Consider the following 23,392-nt stretch of genomic DNA (forward strand, 5'->3'; position numbering starts at 1 on the left):
ATTGGCACATACATTGCCGCAGAGCTGAGGGCATAGGCAGGAGTGGCGGCTCAGCACCTCAAAGTTATGGAGCGCCCACGCCCAGGCTTGCTCTCAGTTCAGGCCCAGCAGCATGTGAGGCTCTGGACTGGCCTGACTCCAGGATGACTCTTCCAAGGTCAGTGGATGGAACTCCATAGTTCCAGTCTCTTGAGGCTTGACCAGGCCAAGCCAAGTGTCTGGTCTAGGAAAGGGCCGATGACAACGAGACTCCTCTCTCTTATATTTTTTAAACAGAGTCTCACTCTGTTGCCTAGGCTAGAGTGCCGTGGTGTCAGCCTAGCTCACAGCAACCTCAAACTCCTGGGCTCAAGCGATCCTTCTGCCTCAGCCTCTCAAGTAGCTAGCATGCACCACCATGCCTGGCTAATTTGTGTGTGTGTGTGTATCTTTTTTTTTCTTTTTCTTTTAGTTGTCCAGCTAATTTCTTTCTATATTTTTAGTAGAGAGAGAATCTCGCTCTTGCTCGGGCTGGTCTTGAACTCCTGAGCTCAAAAGATCCGCCTGCCTCGGCCTCCCAGAGTGCTAGGATTACAGGCGTGAGCCACCGTGCCCGGCTGAGACTCCTCTTTCTTAACGCAACTTTGGGTTCCTCAGTTTGCAGATCTCCAGGGGAGCCCACCATTGTGACCAACATGGCCACTGAAGACATTGCCAAGCTGGCAGAGACACTGGCCAAAACCCAGGTGGCCGGGGGACAACTGAGTTTCAAGGGCAAGAGCCTCAAACTCAACACTGCAGAAGATGGTAAGTTCCTGGGAGTTCCTGCACTGGTTTGTTAAGGGGAAGAAAGGGAGTGTGGTTAACACTTACTAGTTCTTAGGCTCTCTTAGCTATGTCATCCCCATTATTTGTCCTAGGAGCTCTGGGAGGTATTGGTGGGCCCATTCTAACAATGACGCTCAAAGATCATTCACCCTGGCCGGGCGCTGTGGCTCATGCCTGTAATCCTAGCACTCTGGGAGGCCGAGGTGGGCAGATTGCTCCAGCTCAGGAGTTCAAAACCAGCCTGAGTAAGAGCGAGACCCTGTCTCTAGTATAAATAGAAAGAAATTAATTGGCTGACTAATATATATAGAAAAAATTAGCCGGGCATGGTGGTGCTTGTAGTCCCAGCTACTCAGGAGGCTGAGGCAGGAGGATCGCTTGAGCCCAGGAGTTTGAGGTTGCTGTGAGCTAGGTTGATGTCATGGCACTCACTCTAGCCTGGGCAACAAAGTGAGACTCTGTCTCAGAAAAAAAAAAAAAAAAAAAAGATAATTCACCCACTAGCGTCTCTGCTGCTCTGTGTGTTTGCAGTGGGCATCCCTTTGTGCACGGCTCCATTATCTCTTGGAGGGGATAAGTAGGTAATGAGGGGCTACAGTTAGCCGCAGTCCCAAGGTATAGTCCCTGATTTTTGACTTCAGATATGGTGTTCTTCCCACCCCACCTTTACCCCCATCATCTCAGGTGAGTCTGGGAGTATCTCCTGCCTGTCCAGACCTGAAGCTTTTGTGGGGCTGTAGTAAAACAACAATCTGGGACCCTCTTTGGAGGTGCTGGTCCATGCAACCAGATGCCCATGGGAGAGGGATGGATGCTTCTGTGTGTACAGGTGCTGGGACCACAAAGAACTAGCAACCAAAAAGCAGACCCTGTCCTTTCATCCTTGGCCAAGGCTTGGCTGGCACTGACCAACCCTGAATCCTCTAGCATGTAGAGGTGCAAGCACCCACAATAGTACTTGTAAGGCCTCTTGGGGTTCTGGGCCAACCAGGGAAACTGGTCTGGATTTGTCTGGTTGTCGCACTGTACAGACTGCCGTGCTCCCTGCCCCTGGATCAGAGACTGCTGAGTCCTTGGGTTGCTGGGTACATGGTGATGTACATTCCTGACATCTCTATAGGGCCTTAATGTATATAGAGTTCCTCCTGTGCTTTTGCCACTTTTGATGGCTGGGCACCATGGCTCATGCCTGTAATCCTAGCACTCTGGGAGGCCGAGGCAGGAGGATTGCTTGAGCTCAGGAGTTCAAGACCAGCTTGAGTAAGAGCGAGACCCCGTCTCTACTATAAATAGAAACTTAAAAATTAGCCAGGCATGGTGGTGCATGCCTGTAGTCCAGCTATCTGGGAGTCTGAGGCAGGAGGATTGCTTGAGCCCAGGAGTTTGAGGTTGCTGTGAGCTAGGCTGACGCCACAGCGCTATAGTCCAAGCAAGAGTGAGACTGTCTAAAAAAAAAAAAAAAAAAACTATTTGGGGCTGGGTGTGGTGGCTCACACCTGTAATCCTAGCATTCTGGGAATCAAGGCAGGAGGATTGCTTAAGGTCAGGAGTTGAAGACCAGACTGAGCAAGAGCGAGATCCCATCTCTACTAAAAAAATAGAAAGAAATTAGCCGGGCAACTAAAATTATAAAAATTTAGCCAGGCATGATGATGCATGCCTGTAGTCCCAGCTACTCTAGAGGCTGAGGCAGGAGGATCTCTTGAGCCCTGGAGTTTGAGGTTGCTGTGAGCTAAGCTGACGCCACAGCACTCTAACCCAACAGAGCAAGACTCTGTTTCAAAAAAACTAAAAAACTCTATTTGTATTGAAAGCCAAGGGGAGAGGCAAGCCCACTTGTGACCCTCATTCCCTTCTAAGTCCGCTTTTCAAATTTTGATGCATTTCCTTCCAAGCTTGGTCTGTGCTTGTGACTTTCCAAAGAGCATATTACCTATGGATCTGTGTACTTGTGTCACTTGCACAGCATAAGTTAAGTCTCTCCTTGGGTCCTGGACTGTGTGAGCATTCTCTGGAGCAGCCTTTCTTCCTTGCTGATCTGGCCAGTCCCCAGATGTTGGATGGGGCTTCCTTTTTGAGTGACACTTTCAAAGGGCAGAGAGGTCATCTCAGCCCTTGCCCTAGGTGCCAGTTGCAGAGAAGGCTTAGGACACTTGGGGCCTTGGAGATGCAGTTTCAGGGTGGTCAGAAGGTTGGGTCTGCTGTCCTGGGTGAGTTTAAAGGGTTACTCTCCTGGGAGCTGCACAAAAGCCAGGGCTGTGCAGAGAATCAAGGATTTGGGCAGGAGCACATAGGCTCAGTTTGGAAAAATCAGTCTGAAGCCTGGCTCTGCCATTTTCTCAGAACTCCTGGGAAGAGTTGGCTTCATTCCTTGAAATCTCAGCTTCCCCTCCCAGAAAATAGGAGGCTCATACCTGTCTAACTTTTCTTGTCATGAAATGAGAAGTGGAAAATAAATGTCAGTCACCATATTCTAGCTGTGTGTCCTTGGTAGGCATTTGCCTATCATCTCAGTCACTCAATTTACCCAGTTGTGAAAACATATGTGATAGTGACTATGTTATTAGATGTAGTAGGGAATATATGAGTACATGTATGTAAAGCACACATATTAGTGTTATGTGGTTATCTCTGGGGGGATGTAGTAGTGAGCAAAAGCAGAGGGAATCCCTTTTCTCATGGAACTCATTAGGTCACAAGTGAGGAAGATGATATTAATGGAGTAACCATGTAGTGAGTAAGTAATCATTTAAACGTGTAAAATTGTAGCAGCCTATACCTGAGAAGTCCAGGGCATGTGATGATGCCTTTTGGAGTGGAGGTATTTGCTGGCTGGGGAGGTTAGACAGGGTTTTTGTTTTTTTTTTAATTTGAGACAGAGTCTCACTCTGTTGCCCGGGCTAGACTGCCATGGTGTCATCCTAGCTCACAGCAACCTCAAATGCCTGGGCTTTAGCAATCCTTCTGCCTCAGCCTCCCAAGTAGCTGGGACTACAGGCATGTACCACTATGCTCGGCTAATTTTTTCTCTATACATTTTTAGTTGGCCAATTAATTTCTTTGTATTTTTAGTAGAGATGGGGTCTTGCTCTTGGTCAGGCTGGTTTCAAACTCCTAACCTTGAGTCATCCGCCCACCTTTGCCTCTCAGAGTGCTAGGGTTACAGGCGTGAGCCACTATGCCCAGCCAGGCAGGGGTTTTTGAGGTGGAAATACTGCAGTGGTGAAGATAGGGTGGTAGGTGTGCACAAAGGCCCTCCTCCCCTTGCCACCTCCAGAAGCTTTTTAGGGAGCCCCTGATGGGTTGTAAGTCCCAGCCTTTCTCAAGACTCCCTGTGACCTTCATAGCCAGAAGCTCAAGTTCAAATTTTATCTCCCATATACCCATCTCTGTCTCTTCCCTACTGCGTCACCCTACTCCAATCTATGCCAGCCAGACTAGGTTTTTTTTTTTAATTTCATGTAACTTGTGTGTTTTGTTCAGATTATAAAATTAATGCATGTTCATTAATTTTATAAAGTACAGAAACATTCAAAGAAGGAAAAAAAACCATATCCTCATTATCACATAGCCCAGGGATATAACTACTGTTAATTTTGGTACATTTTCTTTCTAGTGCATTGTGGTTTTTTTTCTTTCTAAACATAGTTGTGTTCTTTTTTTTAAAAAAAATTGGATTATATTATGGATCCTTTAAAAGCTGCTTTATTTATATATCTATTTTTGAGACAGAGCCTTATTCTGTTGCTCCAGGTAGAGTGTAGTGGCATCATCATAACTCACTGAAACCTCTGAGCCCCGGGCTCAAGCGATTCTCCTGTCTCAGCCTCCTGAATAGCCAGGACTACAGGCACAAGCCACCATATGTGGCTAATTTTTTTAGTTTTTTATAGAATTGAGGTCTTCCTGTTGCCCAGGCTGATCTCAAACTCCTGGCCTCCCAGTGTGCTGGGATTACAAGCATGAGCCACTGCACCCAGCCTAATACATACATTTATAAAGTGTGATCAAACTACACACTGTTGGATAACCTCATTTTTCACTTATCATTATAACATGAATATTTTCCAAGTTGATAAAACATGTGTGTCACCATTCATAATGGCATTAGTGTAACTATTTATATAATATATCACAGTGAATTAACCTGTCCTCTCTTAGTGGATATTTAGGTGGCGTGAAATTTTTCATCATAATGAAATGGTACAGTAATAAACAAACACCCCCCCACACACACACATATGAATCATTTGACAATGAGGGCCGGTGTGCCAGTGTGCCTGCCAGCACTCTGACTCAGGTGCTGTTTCCCTGATGGCCTGGTATGCGGCCCATGCTTGGAGGCGCTACAAATACCACCCATATGGTGAAGTCTTCTTTGCTCCAAGCAACTAGTTGCTCTTTTACCTTGGCTGCCAAGGGAAAAGATTTTACACATGCCTTGTTTTTTTTCTTTATTTTCTAAATCTTATTATTATTTTTGAGACACAGTCTCACTTTGTTGCCCAGGCTAGAGTGAGTGCCACGGAGTCAGCCTAGCTCACAGCAACCTCAAACTCCTGGGCTCAAGCAATCCTGCTGTCTCAGCCTCCCGAGTAGCTGGGACTACAGGCATATGCCACTATGCCCAGCTAATTTTTTCTATATATATTAGTTCGCCATTTAATTTCTTTCTATTTATAGTAGAGACGGGGTCTTGCTCTTGCTCAGGCTGGTTTCGAACTCCTGACCTCAAGTAATCCACCCGCCTCGGCCTCCCAGAATGCTAGGATCACAGGCGTGAGCCACTGCACCCAGCCAATCTTATTTTTTAATCTACATTGGATGGTCCTAATCAAATATACATGCCCATTAGTAAGAACTTCTGAGTTTGTAAAAAATGTTTTCCATAAAACCAAATATACATGCCTTGTTTGAACACTGATTACAGAGGAATTGTCTGTGTAGCTCTGTCCCCTGCTAGCCTGTGAGCCAGTCTGTTTCTCCTTTGTAAGCCAGGGCTCTGCATGTGGTAGGTGCACTATAACTGTTGAGTGACAAGATGGTTGCTGAGCTCTCTCCTGTCTTAGCTGTTCATGACTCCCAAAGCCTAAGTTTCTGTTCTTTTGGTCCCTGGCAGCTAAAGATGTGATTAAAGAGATTGAAGACTTTGACGGCTTGGAGGCTCTGCGCCTAGAGGGCAACACAGTGGGCGTTGAAGCAGCCAGGGTCATCGCTAAGGCCTTAGAGAAGAAGTCAGAGTTAAAGGTGAGATCTGCCCAGGCTGTTTTGGACAACTTCTGCTGACAATACCACAACCCTGACCTGTGTCCAGACCCTCGAGGTGCCCCTGTGCTGGGGTTATAAGCATAAGCCACCATGCCCAGCCCCTAATACTTTCTTTACGTCAGTTAACCTTTAAGTGATTTCAAAATAAACATCACTTCTATAAATGGAACACTGGCATCACTTACAATAAAGGAAATAAAATGGTGTTATTGAATTCTAATTTGATGTTGTTGCTACCTAAAGGCTCTGAGGCTATGCCTGATGTCTCACGCCTGTAATCCTAGCACTCTGGGAGCCCGAGGCGGTAGGATCGCTCAAGGTCAGGAGTTTGAAACCAGCCTGAGCAAGAGTGAGACCCCATCTCTACTGAAAATAGAAAGAAATTAATTGGACAACTAAATATAAAAAAATTAGCCAGGCATAGTGGCACATGACTGTAGTCCCAGCTACTCAGGAGGCTGAGGCAGAAGGATTGCTTGAGCCTGGGAATGTGAGGTTGCTGTGAGCTAGGCTGATGCCATAGCACTCTAGCCCAGGCAACAGAGTAAGACTCTACCTCAAAAAAACCCCATAAAGGCGCTGAGCCTAGAGTTTGCTATCCCTTTATTAAAAAGGCAAGTGGGCTGGAAGTGGCAAGGTGGGCAAGCCGACAGCCTCAAACTGGCCCTTTTCTAGAGGAAGCCAGAGGGTTGAAAAGACACCTGAAAAAGAGTAACTTCCTTGATGCCAAAACCCATGTTGTTTTTTTGGTTTTTTTTAATTTTTATTTTGTTTTACAGACAGGGTCTGTCGCCTAGGCTGGAGTGCAGTGGCATCATCATATCTCACTGCAGCCTCGAACTCCTGGGCTCAAGCAATCCTTCTGCCTTAGCCACCTGAGTAGCTGGGACCACAGGCATGCGGCACTGTGCCTATCAGGTCCCAGTCCCATATTGTTTATTTCATGTTCTCTCACCCAAAATCACATGACATGTCCATCCAGAGGATTGGACAGATAGGAGTTTTCTTTCTTTTTTTTTTTTTTGAGACAGAGTCTTGCTTTGTTGCCCAGGCTAGAGTGAGTGCCGTGGCGTCAGCCTAGCTCACAGCAACCTCAAACTCCCGGGCTTAAGCAATCCTACTGCCTCAGCCTCCCAAGTAGCTGGGACTACAGGCATGCGCCACCATGCCCAGCTGATTTTTTCTATATATATTAATTGGCCAATTAATTTCTTTCTATTTATAGTCTCGGGGTCTCGCTCTTGCTCAGGCTGGTTTCGAACTCCTGAGCTGGAGCAATCCACCCGGCTCAGCCTCCCAGAGTGCTAGGATTACAGGTGTGAGCCACCTCGCCAGGCCTAGGAGTTTTCTTGATACTACTCCTGAGCCCCTCATGGCCCTCAGGGGCTGCTTGTCTTGAGGACAAGCCTCTAGATCCCCTATCAGCTATATTTAAAATGGGTCTAGCTTTTTGCTGGCAAAGCCCAAATTGAGCAGTCACATAGTGTTTAGGGAGTCTAAATCACCAGAATGAGGTGCTGCCCACAGGGCTTCACTTTAGGCTGCCTCTGAGAGTCTTTCTCCAGATAACTCCTCTGTTCCTGCTCCTGCCACAGCGATGCCACTGGAGCGACATGTTCACAGGGAGGCTGCGGTCCGAGATCCCACCAGCCCTGGTAAGTGAACGAGCTTCTCGCCTCCCCCAGGCACAGGGACCCCTCGGCAATTCCCAGGACTTTTTCTCGTACCTTGTTCTTTCTGGACACTAAGAGAACCCATGGGTGACTAAGATGCTGAAGTGGAAGCTGGGGAAGCCTGGCACGTGCCCTGTGTTCTGCCAGAGGTGTGGCTGGGAGCAGAGATAACGGGAGGGAGCAGTGGGGAAGGACTCTGATGGGAGGACGTAGAGCCTAGACCAAGGATCCCTGGGTTCCTGCTGAGCTGTGTGGTTTGGCTTACTGTGGATTTCACCCCCAACGTGACAAGATTGCCCGTCATTTTCCTGGCTCCACCTCCCTGCACCCTGCAGTCCTGCCCCTCATGACCTCTGTCTGCACATGTCCCCGTCCCTCTCTGGCCACTTTCTTTCTCCATACCACTCCTTTTGCTTTGGGTCTTGTCATTGGTGGCTTCCTTCTGCCTCTGTGTCCTATTTCCCCATTCCTGGGGCTCAGACTAGCTTGGGTCACGTTTTTACCCTGAGTGCAAATGTAGAGGGGAGGTCATGCAGAACAAATAAGCCTTGCCTGAGCCTCTCAAGTGTACCTCCTGGCCTGGGGCCCGGCCCGGCAACTGACAGCCCCTCAGGGTGCAGCATCTGGGGGTGACAATCAGTGTGCTCATTGATGTCATTGAGTATCTCACCACAGCTGTGCCAGGCCTCTTTCTCAGGCCTTCATTCATCTGGCCAGGATGGCAGTTCTAGAGACACTAGTACGCCAGCCTCACTTATAAAGAGCTTCAGTCCAGCAGACACATTGGGGTTATCGGGTGTACGGGCCTGTACTGGTCCCGAGGGAGACCCCAGTGGGGATCGAGGAAGCCCTCAGAGCAGGTTGAGGGCAAGTTGGTGAAGGGCGGGCAAGAGCAGGTGAGGCTAGGATTTAGAATGTGGATTAAGTAAATTCATCTGGGTGGTTGTAAGTAAAGGATTTGAAGTTTAAAAAGAGGATAAAGAAACTTTCCTTTACATACTTGCTATGAGTCTCTTGCTATGCAAGTTGTTTTACTTAAATGTTAGCATTTAATTTCCTCGGGCTTTGAGAAGGTATCTTTATCTCTTTCCCAGTGTTGCAAATGAATCTTAAGAGAGGGAGATAAGAGAACCTGGAGTCAGGTGATGGCAGGAAGTGCAGGGAAGGGGGGGGGCACAGCGTGTGAGAAGCTTTGGCTGCTTGGGGGCTGGAAGCCAACCAGGGCCACAGGGCAGGGCTGGGCCTTCTGTGGGCAGGGTGTCAGAGACTATCCTGCCTTTGTTGCTGTTGTGGGAGAATAGTGGACACTGCCTCGGGTACCATTTCATGGCCTGAGTGAGGGCACAGTGTCTCCCCTCCTGTATTCCTATGCCCAGAAACCACCTGCCTAGCCACACTTTGTCCCTACCACCACTTTGCCTCTCTCTGGCCATTTTTTCCTGGGGGAAAGTGGGGGATGTAGGTATCCCCAGCCCAGTTGGTTCTTTGGAAGGCTTAGCACCCTCCTACCAAATCTGGCCTGTGGCCGTGGCTTGGAGATAGCTACCTCAGTCTGCCCAGTCAACCACCAGAAAGCCTGGAGGCATTTGTGGTGCCTCCCTGTCCTCCAACACATCCAGGACCCCCGGCGTCTGCAGATCCCCCCCTCTGTGACTGGGCTCAGTTCCTTATACCTGTTGCCATATTAGCCAGGAGGCCCCCTCTGTTGCCTGTGTTCTCAGGTTCAGGTTCAAAGTTCCTGGCCCAGTGGTCAAGGTTCTAGAGGTGCCCGTGCATCTTACCTGAGTTGATCCCTCACTTTCCTTCCAGCCAAAGCTCATGCCTCAGCCCTTATGGAGTCCACTGTCTGCACCCCCAGGCACACAGCCTGCTGCATTACGCTTATGTCTCTCTGCTCATGTTTTCCTAATTCTCATCCAGACTGAGCTCAAATGCCACCTCCTACAGGGAGCCTTTACAGACCACCCTATGCATGCACAAGCCCCACTTCCCAGCTGAGTTATGAGCCCTTTGCAGGGTTTCAAGTGTTGGGTGTATAATAAGGAAAAGTCTGTACTGAAATGGTCTGTCTGTGCCAGTTCCCCACTAGCCTGGGTGGCCCCTGAAGGCAGGGCTGGGCCTGGCACAGAAACAACATCTACTGGGTGCCTGAATCTGACATGAGCTCCCTCTGCTCAGATCTCTCTAGGAGAGGGACTCATCACAGCTGGGGCCCAGCTGGTGGAGCTGGACCTGAGTGACAATGCGTTTGGGCCCGACGGTGTGCAAGGCATCGAGGCCCTGCTCAAAAGCTCTGCCTGCTTCACCCTGCACGAGCTCAAGCTCAACAACTGTGGCATGGGCATCGGCGGTGGCAAGGTGGGTGTGGTGGCCCCTCTTTGCCCTCCCTGTTGAGTCCCCAGCTATGTCCACATCCATCTGAAGTGTGTGCCCCAGCCCTCAGCCACCTGGACAGTCAGCCCATCATTTTCAGAAGGGAAAGGCCTCTAAAGCAGCAGCTGCACCCAGTGGGGAGGAGAGGCCGGGAGGGTGGAGTTGCCAAGTAACCATCCCACGTCCTTGTGTTGGCTTAGCAACGCGGAGTCAGTACTGCTACATACCTGCTCCAACCTGCTGACTGTGCAGAACACAGAGCTTGGGCATCCTACACCTAGTGTTCCCTCACAGCTGCTGGCAGGGCCAAGGCGAGGCCTGGCGCACGGGCAGAGGAGGCAGCCCAGAAAGGGAAACATGTTGCTCGGGGAGGCACAGTCACAGCCACCTTTATTCCTGGACAGGGCGTTGCCCGGGGTGCTGCCCCTGTCCTACCAGCAAGTCACGTGGGTCAGGGAAGGATGGAGTTTCTTTGCTTCCCAGGACCTGCCCCGAGGGAGACCAGCCCTGGTCTTTCTCTCCTAGGTCCATCCTGACTCCTGTAGACCTAGAGTTGAGAAACATGGGGTGCCAGTCTGCACCCCCCTCCACACACATTCTCAGCAAGGGGAGGAAAGGGCCGGGACACAAACACAGCGATTGGGGCATGTTTTTGAAGCTGTGTCCTATGCATTGCCTTAACTTCCCCACCTCACTGTAAGGTGGGTGGTACCTTCCCCTTTCCCACATGAGTAAACTCGGGCTTGGAGAGGTGGACAATGTGGGTTCTGAGCCTTCACCCACAAGGCTCCGTTCAGAGCAGCATGAGAAGTTATGAGGCCTACAGAGGACAGGCTGAGGAGCCGAGGATGTGAGCAGGGGCAGGCTCCGTGCCTGTGTTAGCTGGCACCCCCTCGTCTAATGGGCGGTAAGCTGTCCCTGTGTGCAGATATCATAAAAATGTTGTGTTGGCGCAGAAGACAGGTACAGCCCACCCTAGAGTGGGGGGAGGTGCCAGGAGAGCCAGAGACACTATCTTGCAGAATCCTTCACTCCTCTGTCACCTCACCCCTGCCGCCCAGCAGTGCTGGCAAACAGGCTCCGTCGTGAACTTCCCCAGCTGAGCAGTGCTTGTCTGGGCTGCCCCCGCCCCCCGCCCCCTGCAATAGGATGACATGAAAAATCAGAGTTTTGAAGCCCAGGGCCAGGGGCCCTCCCTGACAGACCTGCTTACCCTGGAGTTTTGCTTCTAGTGAGTGGTTTGGACCTCTGGGTCCCAGCCTTACTGACCTGCATCTCTTGGAAGCTCCAGGCACCAGGGTGTGGATGTGTGACCAAGGCCTGCAGGTCCTTTGGAATCTGTTCTTTCCAGGCTGCGTGTATCAAGTGAGGTCCATGTGCCACACACCATGGCAATGGGAGGGCCCAGAGGATCCAGAGGGAATGAGATGTGGCCCTGTGCTTGGGAACTCTCCAGACCTGAATCTGCTCCCACACTGGACTCCTGCAGGCGCTGAGGCCCTCACCATGGTGGCCTCAGAGAGGAGCGGGGGGGGGGGGGTGGGGATGGGGATGAGCTAGCGCAGTCGGTTGCCCCCTCTGACAAGATTCCTCAGAGGCTGGACCACAGCAGAACTTTGATGCCTTTACCTTGAGCATATGTGTGACCTGCCATTGCCACCGTGGGGTTGAGCGGGTGTCACCCTGATATCCTCAAGGCCAGCCCTATGCAGTCTCATGTCAGGAGTGAGACCAACCCACCTGCCATTCACAGTTTCAATGAATATCTGCTGTGTGACCTTGGCCTATTCATTTGCCTCTCTGAGCCTCAACATCCTCGTTTGTAAAGTAAGGCGGACACCACCTGTCATGCTGTTTTTGAGGTAGAACCAAGAAAGTGCCAAAGTGCCTTGCTGAGAGATCTTAGGACCCAGTGGGTGTTCTGCAAATGCTATTTCTCTCCTACGTGCACTTGCTTGTGAATCCTTTATGTCACATTTACTGTGGGCTGATCCCCACCAGCCAGTCAAATTTTTAAATGCCTATTGGGGTAACCAGGGTACAAGCCACCTCCTGGCACCACACCAGGGACAGGCCAAGCTGGGTTTAGGTGAGCCCTACCATGCCTGGGTATGGTGTGTAGCAGATAGGCACATCTGGGCTGCTGTCACCTCGGCCAGCTCCCTTGGGCATTGTGGCTTGTGGAAGAGAAGCTGGAAGATGTGGGTTCTGGTTCAGAGTCTGCCACTTGCTTGGTGACCATAAGAAAGTTTCTGTTCCTCTCAGAGCCTGAGTTTCTTCAGCTGGAAAATGAGAATCGTGCTGTTCCCACCTAGCAGAGGGCTGTGACAGTGAAGTGAACTGAGCAGGGAGCCCTCCCCTGGACCTGGCTTTGTGTTGGTCCACTCAGTGTCATTCTTTCCCCTTCCTTGATGTTCCTGTCTAAAGCGAAGCTTAACCCCGCAGGCTAACACGTGTGACACACTAACAAAGTGGTAGACGTATAAGCCCTTTGTAAACCATAAAGTGCTGGGCTCATGTAAGGTGTGACCATTGCACTGTTAGCAGTTCTGCACCCCCTACCCTGCGCTGGAGGGTGGTGTGGGATGTTGAGCAGCAGTTCAGAGGCAGTGACCACCTGCTGGGAGAGGGGCCTCCTGCCCACAGCCTGGGCCCCCACCCTTTCCCCACAGATCCTGGCTGAGGCTCTCACTGAGTGTCACCGGAAATCCAGTGCCCAAGGCAAGCCGCTGGCCCTGAAGGTCTTTGTTGCTGGCAGAAACCGTCTGGAGAACGATGGGGCCACTGCCTTGGCAGAAGCTTTTGGGGTGAGTGGTTTCTGTCCACCTTGCCCCACCAGGCCCTGAGGCACACTTGGCTTAAGGGACTGCAGCGCTTAGCTTGGTGACCTGGGGAGAGTTGTTCCCCTCTCTGAGCCTGTTGGCTCATGCCAAAGTGGGCCAGAGTTCCCATCGTGTGTGTGTGTGGGAAGGCACATGAGCTGCCCCTCAGGTGCATCACGGCAGGTGCCCATGAGGCTCTGGGCAGGGCAGGCTGCTCTGTTCAGGGAGGGCCGAGTGCCAGGCACGGAGGAGATGGCACAAGATGGTGGGAGAGCTCATGGTAGCCTGGCACAGCCCCTAGGTGTAGGGCACGGAGAAGGAATGTTTCAGATTTCCCGAGACAGGGAGACAGGCTGGAGCAGCATCAGGGCCCAGGTACCAGACGAGGTGATCTCAGGTGACCTCTTCCCTTGCCCTCTCCCCCACTTGAGTCCCCCGCTCACTGCCAGAAGGCCACACCTGTCCCCCACGGGCCTAGGAACCTTGGGATCTGTTGTCCTTTTAATTTAAATGTTTTCTTCAGCAAACTGTTCTAGCAGCATTAACCATGCTCAGGTCAGAGCGGCACCCGCAGTGCTGCTGCACGGAGTGGCCTGGCCTGCCGCCCATGCTGCCTTTACAGGCGCCTCCCCCACCGGAGTGGGCAGTGGACATGGCAGAGATCTGCCTTGTGTCGCGCTGGGCCCCTGGCTGTGGGGCAGCTTCTGCCATCTGGGAGATAGAGGGGGACTAGTTGCTCTCCCTGGGTGCCCCCTTCCCTTGGCCTGCTGGCCCCAGTATACTGGGAAGGGGATGCACTGGTTGTGCTCATGTTCATATGGTGTCCTCTGGGGTGCCTAGAACGGGGTTCTTAACCAGAGTCTATGGGATCCCTCAGTCTGGATAGAATTTAGAGGGCCTGTGGACATGGCTGGGGGAAAAACTGTGTCGTTATTGTCCCTAAGATAGCTATACGTGGTATGACCTTCGATTATGAGTGTACAGTGAACCTCAGTAGCATTAGAAATTCCTGTGACTTTGTCACCAGTGGAAACCAGTTACTTCATATCAAGTTATAGTTGTTGTGGGTTGCAGATATATAGAAATATTTGTTTCTTACTAGATCGAAGTTATACTATTAATAGTAGATCTGCCCCTAGATCTTGTTATTCAGTGTATTAATGAAGTTTGTATATTACTACAGCACACATTTGGGGTGTTTTTGTAAGTGTTTTGACAATTGTTCCAATAGAATTGATTTCCTTTGTAATTCTCTATAATTTATCTCAAAATTTAAAAACATTTTTATGAGGTGGGGGCCCAGGGCTTTACCAGACTGCCCAAAAGGCCCATGGCACAGAAAACTAAGAAGCCTTGACTCAGAATGTGCCTGGGTTATCCTTTATTGATTTGTAAGCCCCTCACATCCCCAATGCCGTGCGGAGTACCCAGGGACAGCAGGAGGTGACTGGGCCAGGCCTGTCATCAACCCTGGGTGGCAGTGGAGCCTGGGACATGGCCTAACCTTGAGAGCTCAGGCTGGGCAGATGAGAATGTGCTTCGGCACTTCAGGGTAGGGGGTCACCATGATAAGGAGGGACCAGGGGCTCTGGGGGCACAGGGGGGCCTTGGACTCTGCTGGGGAAATCTAGGAAGCTGTCCTGGAGGAGGAAGTGTCTAAAATGAGAGCTGTAGAATGCATGTGAGTTAGCCTATCGAGAAAATGCTGACAAATAAGGAGATGGAATGTTCCAGATAGAGGGAATTAGGTGTCAAAAGACCAGGATTAAAAGGGGCCAGTTGGCTTAGGGAACATTTTCCTCACCGTTAAAAAGGATGTGGCATATAAAGTGCCAGTTACGCTGTGGTGCTCGGGTAGGAGGGCCCTGAGCAGGAGAGTTCAAGTGGAGCTGCATCATCCAGAGAAGGGCTGTGACTGAGTACCTGCCAGAGCCCAGGGGTCCCACAGTGCAGAGGACACCAGGCTAAGGTATCGTCTAGGCCTCCTACTTCAGAACTGTGTGACCCTGGGCAAGTCACTAAGCCTCTATGATCCCTAGTCATGGGCGGATCCTATCCCACACAGCGCTCCCTCCTGAGGTGGTGGGGAGGACCACATGCAGCCATGCCCAAGAGTGTGCTTGGCAGTTTATGCCCAAGAGTCGCACAGACAAACTGTGCTGATGGCAGTCCCTCTGTGTGTCTGGTGTGTGGCATTGCTCTCCTGCCTGCTGGATGTCAACTGGCACCCGGAGGCCCACCTCTCTGCTCTCCATGCTGCCCTGCAGGTCATTGGGACTCTGGAGGAGGTCTACATGCCGCAGAATGGGATCAATCACCCTGGGGTCACTGCCCTGGCCCAGGCTTTCGCCATTAACCCCCTGCTACGAGTCATCAACCTGAATGACAACACCTTCACTGAGAAGGGCGCGGTGGCCATGGCTGAGGTGAGGCGAGTGTGGTGGGGCCGCCGCACCAGGCCCGGGTAGACAGAGTCTGGCTGCTGCCTTTGCAGTGGATGTGTGAGCTTTCATTAGCACGTGCCTGCTCTGCCCCCGCCTCCTGCCCACCTACTGTGTACCCCATGGGTCCAGCTCATTTGAACATGTCCTCAGCAGGGTCACGTGTCGTGAGGTGACCTGTGCCCTTCTGTGGCAACTCTGAGTGTTCGTGCTGCCTTCATTCTGAGCTGCCTCTGTGCAGCCCACAGTGGCTGGGGTGGTTTTGTTCTTAGGTTGCATAGGAGAAGGCTGCTCCTCCATCTGTTTTCCTCATGGATTTGTTCAGCAGCAGTATTTTGTTTTATTTATTTATTTCCTTTTTTTTTTTTTTTTTTTAGAGATGGCATCTCGCTATGTTGTCCAGGCTGCTCTTGAACTCCTGGGCTCAAAGAGACCTCCTGCCTCTGCCTCCCTAGTAGCTGGGACTACAGGTGTGAACCACCACCAGGCCCAGCACTGTTTTCTGAGCCCCTATTTAGTGCCCAGCTGTGTAGCAAGTACAGACCCACAGGGTTGACAGAGACCCTGCCTGGCACTTTTAGGTAGGCTGAGGCAGGAGGATTACTTGAAGCCCAGGAGTTTGAGACTAGCCTGAGCAACATAGTGAGACCTCATCTCTACAAAAAGTAAAAAAATTAGCCGTGCTTGATGGCACGTGCCTGTAGTCCTACTTGCTCAAGAGGCTGAGGCAGGAGGCTTACTTGAGCTTGGAGTTTGAGGTTGCTATGAGCTGTGATGACATCACTGCTCTCATTTCTGAGCAACAGAACAAGACCCTGTCTCAAAAAAGCCTCCTCAAAACCCCTGCCTTTAAGGAGACCTTAGTGTAAGAAGGAAAGGTAGCCACTGATCAGTGACGAGGCTCTGAACGCAGTGGCTGCTCGGCTGCCTGGGTGCTGGGGCACTGCGGCCCAACAGAAGGCCAGTCCCGCCACTATATGTGTTAGCAGAGGTGTGTAGATTCTTGGAAGAGGTCACATTTTGGCATAGTTGTACAGGACAAGTAGACTTTCTGAACAAAGAGGGTGGGGAAGGGTGTTTCGGGCACAGCGATCCACAGAAGGTGGAAGGCCCAGAGACTCGGGACAAGAGCCTTGCTTGGTTGGTCCTGGTTTGAAATGACCAGGGCTCAAGGTGTGTTTGGTGGTTGAAGGAGATGAAAAGAGGGAGGGAGGCCTCTGCAGGCCTTGCTGACTCCTTGACACTTTCTCTCATGGGTAACTGGGAGCCCTGGGGGGTTTCAAGCCATGTGTGACGTGATTAGATTTGTGCTTCAGGAAGTGTTCTGGCTGCAGCATAAGGAATAGGGTGGAGGGGGTTTAGCCGAGGGCCTGGAGGCCAACAAGAAGGTGACAGGGGAACTGATACGGTGTGGAGGAGGCCAGACTGGAGTACAAAAGACAGTGTGTAATGACTGGTGTAGGGTGTGATGTTGCTGGGGCTTGCTGAGGGTTGGGGTGAGCCCTGCACCCTCACTCTGGACTCTTGCTTCCTCTTTGCAGACCCTGAAGACCTTGAGGCAGGTGGAAGTGATCAATTTTGGGGACTGCCTGGTGCGCTCCAAGGGTGCTGTTGCCATCGCAGATGCCATCCGTGGGGGCCTGCCCAAGCTGAAGGTGCCAGCCTGGCTGCCTGACACCCTCCCTCTGGGGTCTGGGCTTTTCCCCCATGAGGGGGTTACTGCCTGTGGTGGTAGGCTGTGGGGGAGGCAGGGATCTGAAGGCAGGTGGGCCTGGGCCACACCCCAGCTCTACCACTTCTTACCTGGGATTTTGTGAAAGTCTCCTCACCCCTCCCCGCCACAGTTTCTTTATAAAATGGGAGGGCGTGATGTACATTATTATGGTATAGTTTAAGTGAACAGCACGGAGTGGTATACATTGTTATAGTGGAAGTGAATATACATAGCACTCAGCATACCACTGGGTATGTGGTATTATGTTATATTTATTGTTGGAGTTATTCTTCCTGCCCCCTCAGCGCCATCTGGAAGACAGAGCTTGCCTTATCCTCACTTGGGGAAACCAAGGCTTGAGAGTAGGTAGGACCTGGTCTCCTGGCCCAGTGTCTGCCCACTTCCACCCTTTCCTCTTACTTTTAGGAGCTGAACTTGTCATTCTGTGAAATCAAGAGAGATGCTGCCCTGGCTGTCGCCGAGGCCATGGCGGACAAGGCCGAGCTGGAGAAGCTGGACCTCAACGGTAGTCAGGGCGGGTGGCCCCAGGACAGGTCTGCTGGACTGGCCCCACCACCCTGTCCTGACCACTCTGCCCTCCCCTCGAGCAGGCAACACCTTAGGAGAAGAAGGCTGTGAGCAGCTTCAGGAAGTGCTGGACGGCTTCAACATGGCTAAGGTGCTGGCGTCCCTCAGGTAGGGAACTTCAGGTGGGTGACCCAAGAGGTCAAGGATCAGGCCATTCCTTCATCTGTTTCTACAATTATTCAAAAAATGTTGGTTGAGCTCCTGTTATGTACCAAGGAAGCCTGTACTGGGCATTGCGGATAGAAGGATGAGCAGGCAAGGTTTCTGGCTCATGGGAATAAGGCAGAACAATTAAGTTGTGTGTATTCAACAAAGGAGCACACACGGGGCTGAGCGTGGCCGCCCTCTAGAGTGTGCGAGTTGCAGAAGCCTCTGGAGGGACGACGCTATATCTGATCCTGACGTGGTGGGAGCTGCATGTACAGAGGACAGTGAGGCCAGGGCGGGGTGGGGGTGGGAGGTGCAGGCACCTAGAAGGGGACATGCTCAGGATTGTTCTTAAGAGTCTGGCTCTAGCAAGGAAGAGAGAGATGCGAGAGAATGTGGACTCTGGGGTTTGCGGAGCCTGCTGGAGGCGAGGGTGGGGCACAGGGGAGCTGCCTTTGCCTTCTGGATCAGTTGGTTTGGGCCTCCAGCACCTGGCTCCCTCTGTCCCTCTCATCTCCAAGTCTTCATTTGTGTGCCAGATGCTCAGTCACATCTCCTCAGTGCTGGGCCCTGGGGACTCAAAGGGCCACGGTGCAGAGAAGTAGAACAACCTTCCTGCAACAGCAGGGCCACTCTGCACCTGTAGCTCCCTGTGGTCAGCCAGATGTGGTGGCCCTGCCCCAGCATCGGAGCCTGGGCAGTACTCCTACTGACCACTGGGCCCCAGCTGTAACAGAGCTTTCTTCTGTCTTCCTCTGGGACTGGGGGATCCTTTGGGACAGGATGAAATTTGACTCTTCTGTGTCTGCATCATGGGCTTCCTAGGTGATGACAAATGGGGAATGTGCTCCCTGGTGATCATCTGCTCCTGCCCTGGGAGTAGGGGCTCCCCAGGGTCCCCTTGCCTGGCTGGGGTCGCCAGGCTCACGGAGCCAGGCCTCTGGGCCAGCAGCCGCTGGGTGGGGAAGGTCTGCTTTAGCTAGATCCCCTCTGCAGTGATGACGAGGACGAGGAGGAGGAGGAAGGGGATGATGAGGAGGAGGGAGATGAGGAAGAGGAGGAGGAGGAGGAGGAGGAAGAAGATGAGGAAGAGGAGGAAGAGGAAGAAGAGGAGGAAGAACCACAACAGAGAGGGCAGGGAGAAGAGTCAGCCACGCCCTCAAGGAAGATTCTGGACCCTAATGGTGGGGTGAGTGTCTGGTCATCTGCCAGGATCAGAGCACTGGTCCCATGAATGGATCCAGAGGTGTCTTTGTGGGGGTGTAGGTCCACTTTGGTACAGTAGCTGCAGATGTTTTCGATTGCAGGATATTGAGTAATAAAGCAAATCATCCCAATGTAGCAATATTTGCCTATATTTCTATTTACCCCAATATATTATAGATGTTTATTTGTTTGTGAATTATGAGATGATTATAACATATAATGCTGCGTTATGTATTAATATATTATAAAATATACATAAATATTTCTACAAAAATTGAGTAAAAAAACAAATTGAAGGCTGGGCGCGGTGGCTCACGCCTGTAATCCTAGCACTCTGGGAGGCTGAGGCGGGCGGATTGCTCGAGGTCAGGAGTTCAAAACCAGCCTGAGCGAGACCCTGTCTCTACTAAAAATAGAAAGAAATTAATCGACCAACTAAAAATATATATACAGGCCGGGCGCTGTGGCTCACGCCTGTAATCCTAGCTCTTGGGAGGCCGAGGCGAGCGGATTGCTCAAGGTCAGGAGTTCAAAACCAGCCTGAGCAAGAGCGAGACCCCGTCTCTACTATAAATAGAAAGAAATTAATTGGCCAACTGATATATATATAAAAAATTAGCTGGGCATGGTGGCGCATGCCTGTAGTCCCAGCTACTCGGGAGGCTGAGGCAGGAGGATCACTCAAGCCCAGGAGTTTGAGGTTGCTGTGAGCTAGGCTGACGCCACGGCACTCACTCTAGCCTGGACAACAAAGCGAGACTCTGTCTCAAAAAAAATAAAAAATAAAAATATATATATATATATATATATATACAAAAAATTAGCCGGGCATGGTGGCACATGCCTGTAGTCCCAGCTACTCGGGAGGCTGAGGCAGAAGGATCACTTGAGCCCAGGAGATTGAGGTTGCTGTGAGGTAGGCTGATGTCACGGCACTCACTCTAGCCTGGGCAACAAAGTGAGACTCTGTCTCAAAAAAAAAAAAACAAATTGAAATTCTGAATTCTTTTCCCCACCCACCAGGGGATTCTTTTGGCCACCCTTAGGGATAACATCCACCATTTCTGAGATTGTGGCTAGGACTGTGGTGTCCTTTGCCTGTGGTTTTCCTTTTTTTTTTTCTTTGAGACGAGTCTCATTCTGTCACCCTGGGTGGAGTGCCATGGCGTCAGCCTAGCTCACAGCAACCTCAAACTCCTGAGCTCAAGCGATCCTCCTGCCTGACCCTCCCCAGTTCCTATAGCTGGGACTATAGGCTTGCACTACCACGCCCGGCTAATTTTTTCTATTTTAGTAGAGACGGGGTCTCACTCTTGCTCAGGCTGGTCTTGAACTCCTGAGCTTAATCAATCCTCCCTCCTGCCTTGGCCTCCCAGAGTGCTAGGATTACAGGCGTGAGCCACCGCGCCTGGCCGGGCACAATCTTAATATTAAGTTTTTCTCTAGGCACCTCTGGGGCTTGCTAGCAGTGCTTACCCAGGATGGACTCAAGGTCTGGTGGGGTCTGCTTTAGGCCCCACGTGCTTCTTGAGTCATTTCTGGGGCACCACATGTCATGACAAGGATCTACTAGGCCGTAGTCCCAGGGAGGTGGCTTGCCCCCCACCCCATAGGCTTCTGGACCCGGAACCAGTCAGGGCAAGCATCTACGGGTGACCCAGAGAGGGGGGGGAACAGCAGCTAAGTGGGAGGAAGAATTCTAGACCATGAGTCTGGGCTGGCTAGAGTGGAATGGATGGTGCTGGGTGTAGGGATGGGCATAGCCTGGGCGAGGAATCTGGGGTCTGGAATTCTACAGGGCCCCTGTGTCACCCTTCTCAGGAACCAGCTCCTGTGCTGTCCTCCCCGCCTCCTGCAGACGTCTCCACTTTCCTGGCTTTCCCCTCTCCGGAGAAGCTGCTGCGTCTTGGGCCCAAGAGCTCCATGCTGATAGCACAGCAGGTAATAGCAGCGTTTCCCGAATCCCACCTAAATTGCCAGAGAAAAGGGATGGTCAGAGCTCAGGATTGGGAGGCGACATTGGCAACCGAGGGCAGTGAGGCTCGGCCTGCCATTGTTGTCTTTTTAAAATATAAACACGTATATGAGGGTGTCCGGTATATTTGTCAACCTCTGGGGGTTGCAGATGCCCCCACTGGGAGCACACTTGGCTCCAGGAGGTGCAGCCTGCCACTTCCCAGTGGTGACGGGAGTTAGGGAGTTTCTCAAGACTCTCACGTGTGCACACCCACAGCTGAGCTTCTCTCTGCGTGTTCTGTCGGCCTAGCTGCTTCTCGAACAGTTTTGGTGCCCAGGCCCCCTTTGGAGGTCACATGCTTATTTCAGGGAAGCTGCCCTCGCTCCAGTCTCCCTTGTTGGTTGGTTGGTTCACTCATACAGAGATGATTATCAAGTGCTGTTTTCTGCCAGGCACTATACTTGAGCGTGATTTTATTTAACTCTTTTGGCAACCCAAAACGTGGACTCTGTTACTCTTATTTTATAGATAAGAAAATTGGGGCTCAGAGAGGTTTCTCTCAGAGTTGGCTTGACAATTGGCCGGTTTCCTTTTGATGTTTTATCTGGTGTTTGTTTCTTTGGTTGGTTGGTTTTGAGATGGTCTTGCTCTATTGCCTTGGCTAGAGTGCAGTGGTGTGATCATAGCTCATGCCACCTCAAACTCCTGGGCTCAAGCGATGCTCCTGTCTCAGCCTCCCAAGTAACTGGGACTACAGGCATGTAGCACCACGCTTGGCTAATTTTTAAAATTTTTGTAGAGATGGGGTCTTGATCTTGCGGCCGCAATTGATCCTCTTGCCTAGGGCTCCCAAAGTGCTGGGATTATAGGTGTGACCCACTGTGCCCTGCTTGAATTCACGTTTTTTTTTAACGTGATAAATGAGATAATACAAGCCTTTTTGCTTCCTCTCATTTTCTTTCTTTCTTTTTTTCTTTTTTTGAGATAGAATCTGGCTCTGTTGCCCAGGCTAAAGTACCATCAGCTTAGCTGACAGCAACCTCAAACTCCTGGGCTCAAGCAATCCTTCTGCCTCAGCCTCCCAAGTAGCTGGGACTACAGGCATGGACCACCATGCCCAGCTAATTTTTTATATATATATTTTTAGTTATCCAGATAATTTTTCTATTTTTAGTAGAGACAAGGTCTCACTCTTGCTCAGGCTGGCCTCGAACTCCTGACCTTGAGTGATCCGCCCACCTCAGCCTCCCATAGGGCTAGGATTACAGGCGTGAGCCACCGCGCACGCCTGGCCATCATCTTCTCAATTTCATATAACACCATGCATCATTTGCCTGAGTCAGTAAAACTCTTCTGATGCCCTTTGTTCAGGAGAGTGGACATAGCACTTAAAAGTGAGCCACTATTTCTGGACATTGGCTTTTTCCCCCACTTTCCCTGTCGTCGGGTGAGATCAGCTTCCTTGCATGCGAGTATTGCCTGCGTCCTGGATTGTTTCTTCAGGTTTGATTATGGGACCACTGGGTGCTAGGGGTGATTGTCAATGCCCCTTCATTCCTGCTGTGCTGCCTGGCCCAAGCCAGACTCTGAGGGGACAGCATCGGGTGAGGTAGGGCCTGTCCTCACCCTCCAGGGGCCCAAGGCCTCTTGCCTGTAGCAGGACCCAGGCACATCACCTCATGCCAAAGGCCTGGGGTATGGCCCCTTGTGACCAGCCATTATGTCTTGTGTCCTCAGACTGATACATCTGACCCAGAAAAGGTGGTATCTGCCTTCCTAAAGGTGTCATCTGTGTTCAAGGACGAAGCCACAGTGAGGACAGCAGTGCAGGATGCAGTAGGTAATGTGGGCTGGGTGAGGCACAGGCGGCTCATTCCCCCTTGACACTCATCAGCCCCAGATGACATCTGTGGTTACTGTAGCCCCTCTGCTCTGGCACTTATGTAGGGACTGCTCCTTGGCCACTCTGACCTGTTCTTGTCAGGTTCCTGCCACGGAGCATCTTGGATACCCTCTTCTCTGTTTCTGCAGCTGGGAAACAGGCCATTCCCAGAGCCACACAGCATTTGGCTTAGAACTCGGGCCAGGTTGTTCCGGTGCAGGTCCCCACTCTGTGTAGGAAACCAGATAGTCATCTGCAAGGCCCAGCGGTTCTAGTCATGTCAGGAGGAGGGGAGTGAGAGCTGGGCCTCTGTCTCCGCTTCAGAGCCTCTGTACTCGTGGCCTGCTCCACCTGGAAGTCCCCTGCCCAGAAGACACCTGCTGTCCCCATATCATCTTGCGTGTTCCTGGGACTACCTCCCTCAGTCCTGTCACATCCTTCTCCCCACCCTTTTCTCAGTTTCCTCCATTGGAGCACCTGTTACCTTCTACCTTGTCACCATTTGCTTATCTGA

The 23,392-nt window shown here is 51.3% G+C and overlaps 1 protein-coding gene across 4 annotated transcripts in view; it reads left to right on the top strand.

Moving 5' to 3' along the window:
• Window positions 1–23,392, top strand: part of RANGAP1 (Ran GTPase activating protein 1) — a 32,003-nt gene that overhangs the window by 5,759 nt on the left and 2,852 nt on the right. For 3 of the 4 annotated variants that reach the window (XM_012741779.3, XM_012741778.3, XM_012741777.3), the window contains exons 2-13: window positions 637–786; window positions 5,927–6,054; window positions 7,671–7,730; window positions 9,927–10,106; window positions 12,794–12,928; window positions 15,211–15,369; window positions 16,926–17,039; window positions 17,525–17,624; window positions 17,710–17,794; window positions 18,830–19,022; window positions 20,861–20,980; window positions 22,734–22,836. In XM_012741779.3, the coding sequence (XP_012597233.2) occupies window positions 675–786; window positions 5,927–6,054; window positions 7,671–7,730; window positions 9,927–10,106; window positions 12,794–12,928; window positions 15,211–15,369; window positions 16,926–17,039; window positions 17,525–17,624; window positions 17,710–17,794; window positions 18,830–19,022; window positions 20,861–20,980; window positions 22,734–22,836 (1,489 nt within the window). In that variant the 5' untranslated portion in view covers window positions 637–674. The remainder of the gene's footprint in view (window positions 1–636; window positions 787–5,926; window positions 6,055–7,670; window positions 7,731–9,926; window positions 10,107–12,793; window positions 12,929–15,210; window positions 15,370–16,925; window positions 17,040–17,524; window positions 17,625–17,709; window positions 17,795–18,829; window positions 19,023–20,860; window positions 20,981–22,733; window positions 22,837–23,392) is intronic. The other variant, XM_076006968.1, reaches the window with a different exon arrangement.

Source organism: Microcebus murinus, chromosome 10, assembly GCF_040939455.1.
Source record: "Microcebus murinus isolate Inina chromosome 10, M.murinus_Inina_mat1.0, whole genome shotgun sequence".
Lineage (NCBI taxonomy): Eukaryota > Metazoa > Chordata > Mammalia > Primates > Cheirogaleidae > Microcebus > Microcebus murinus.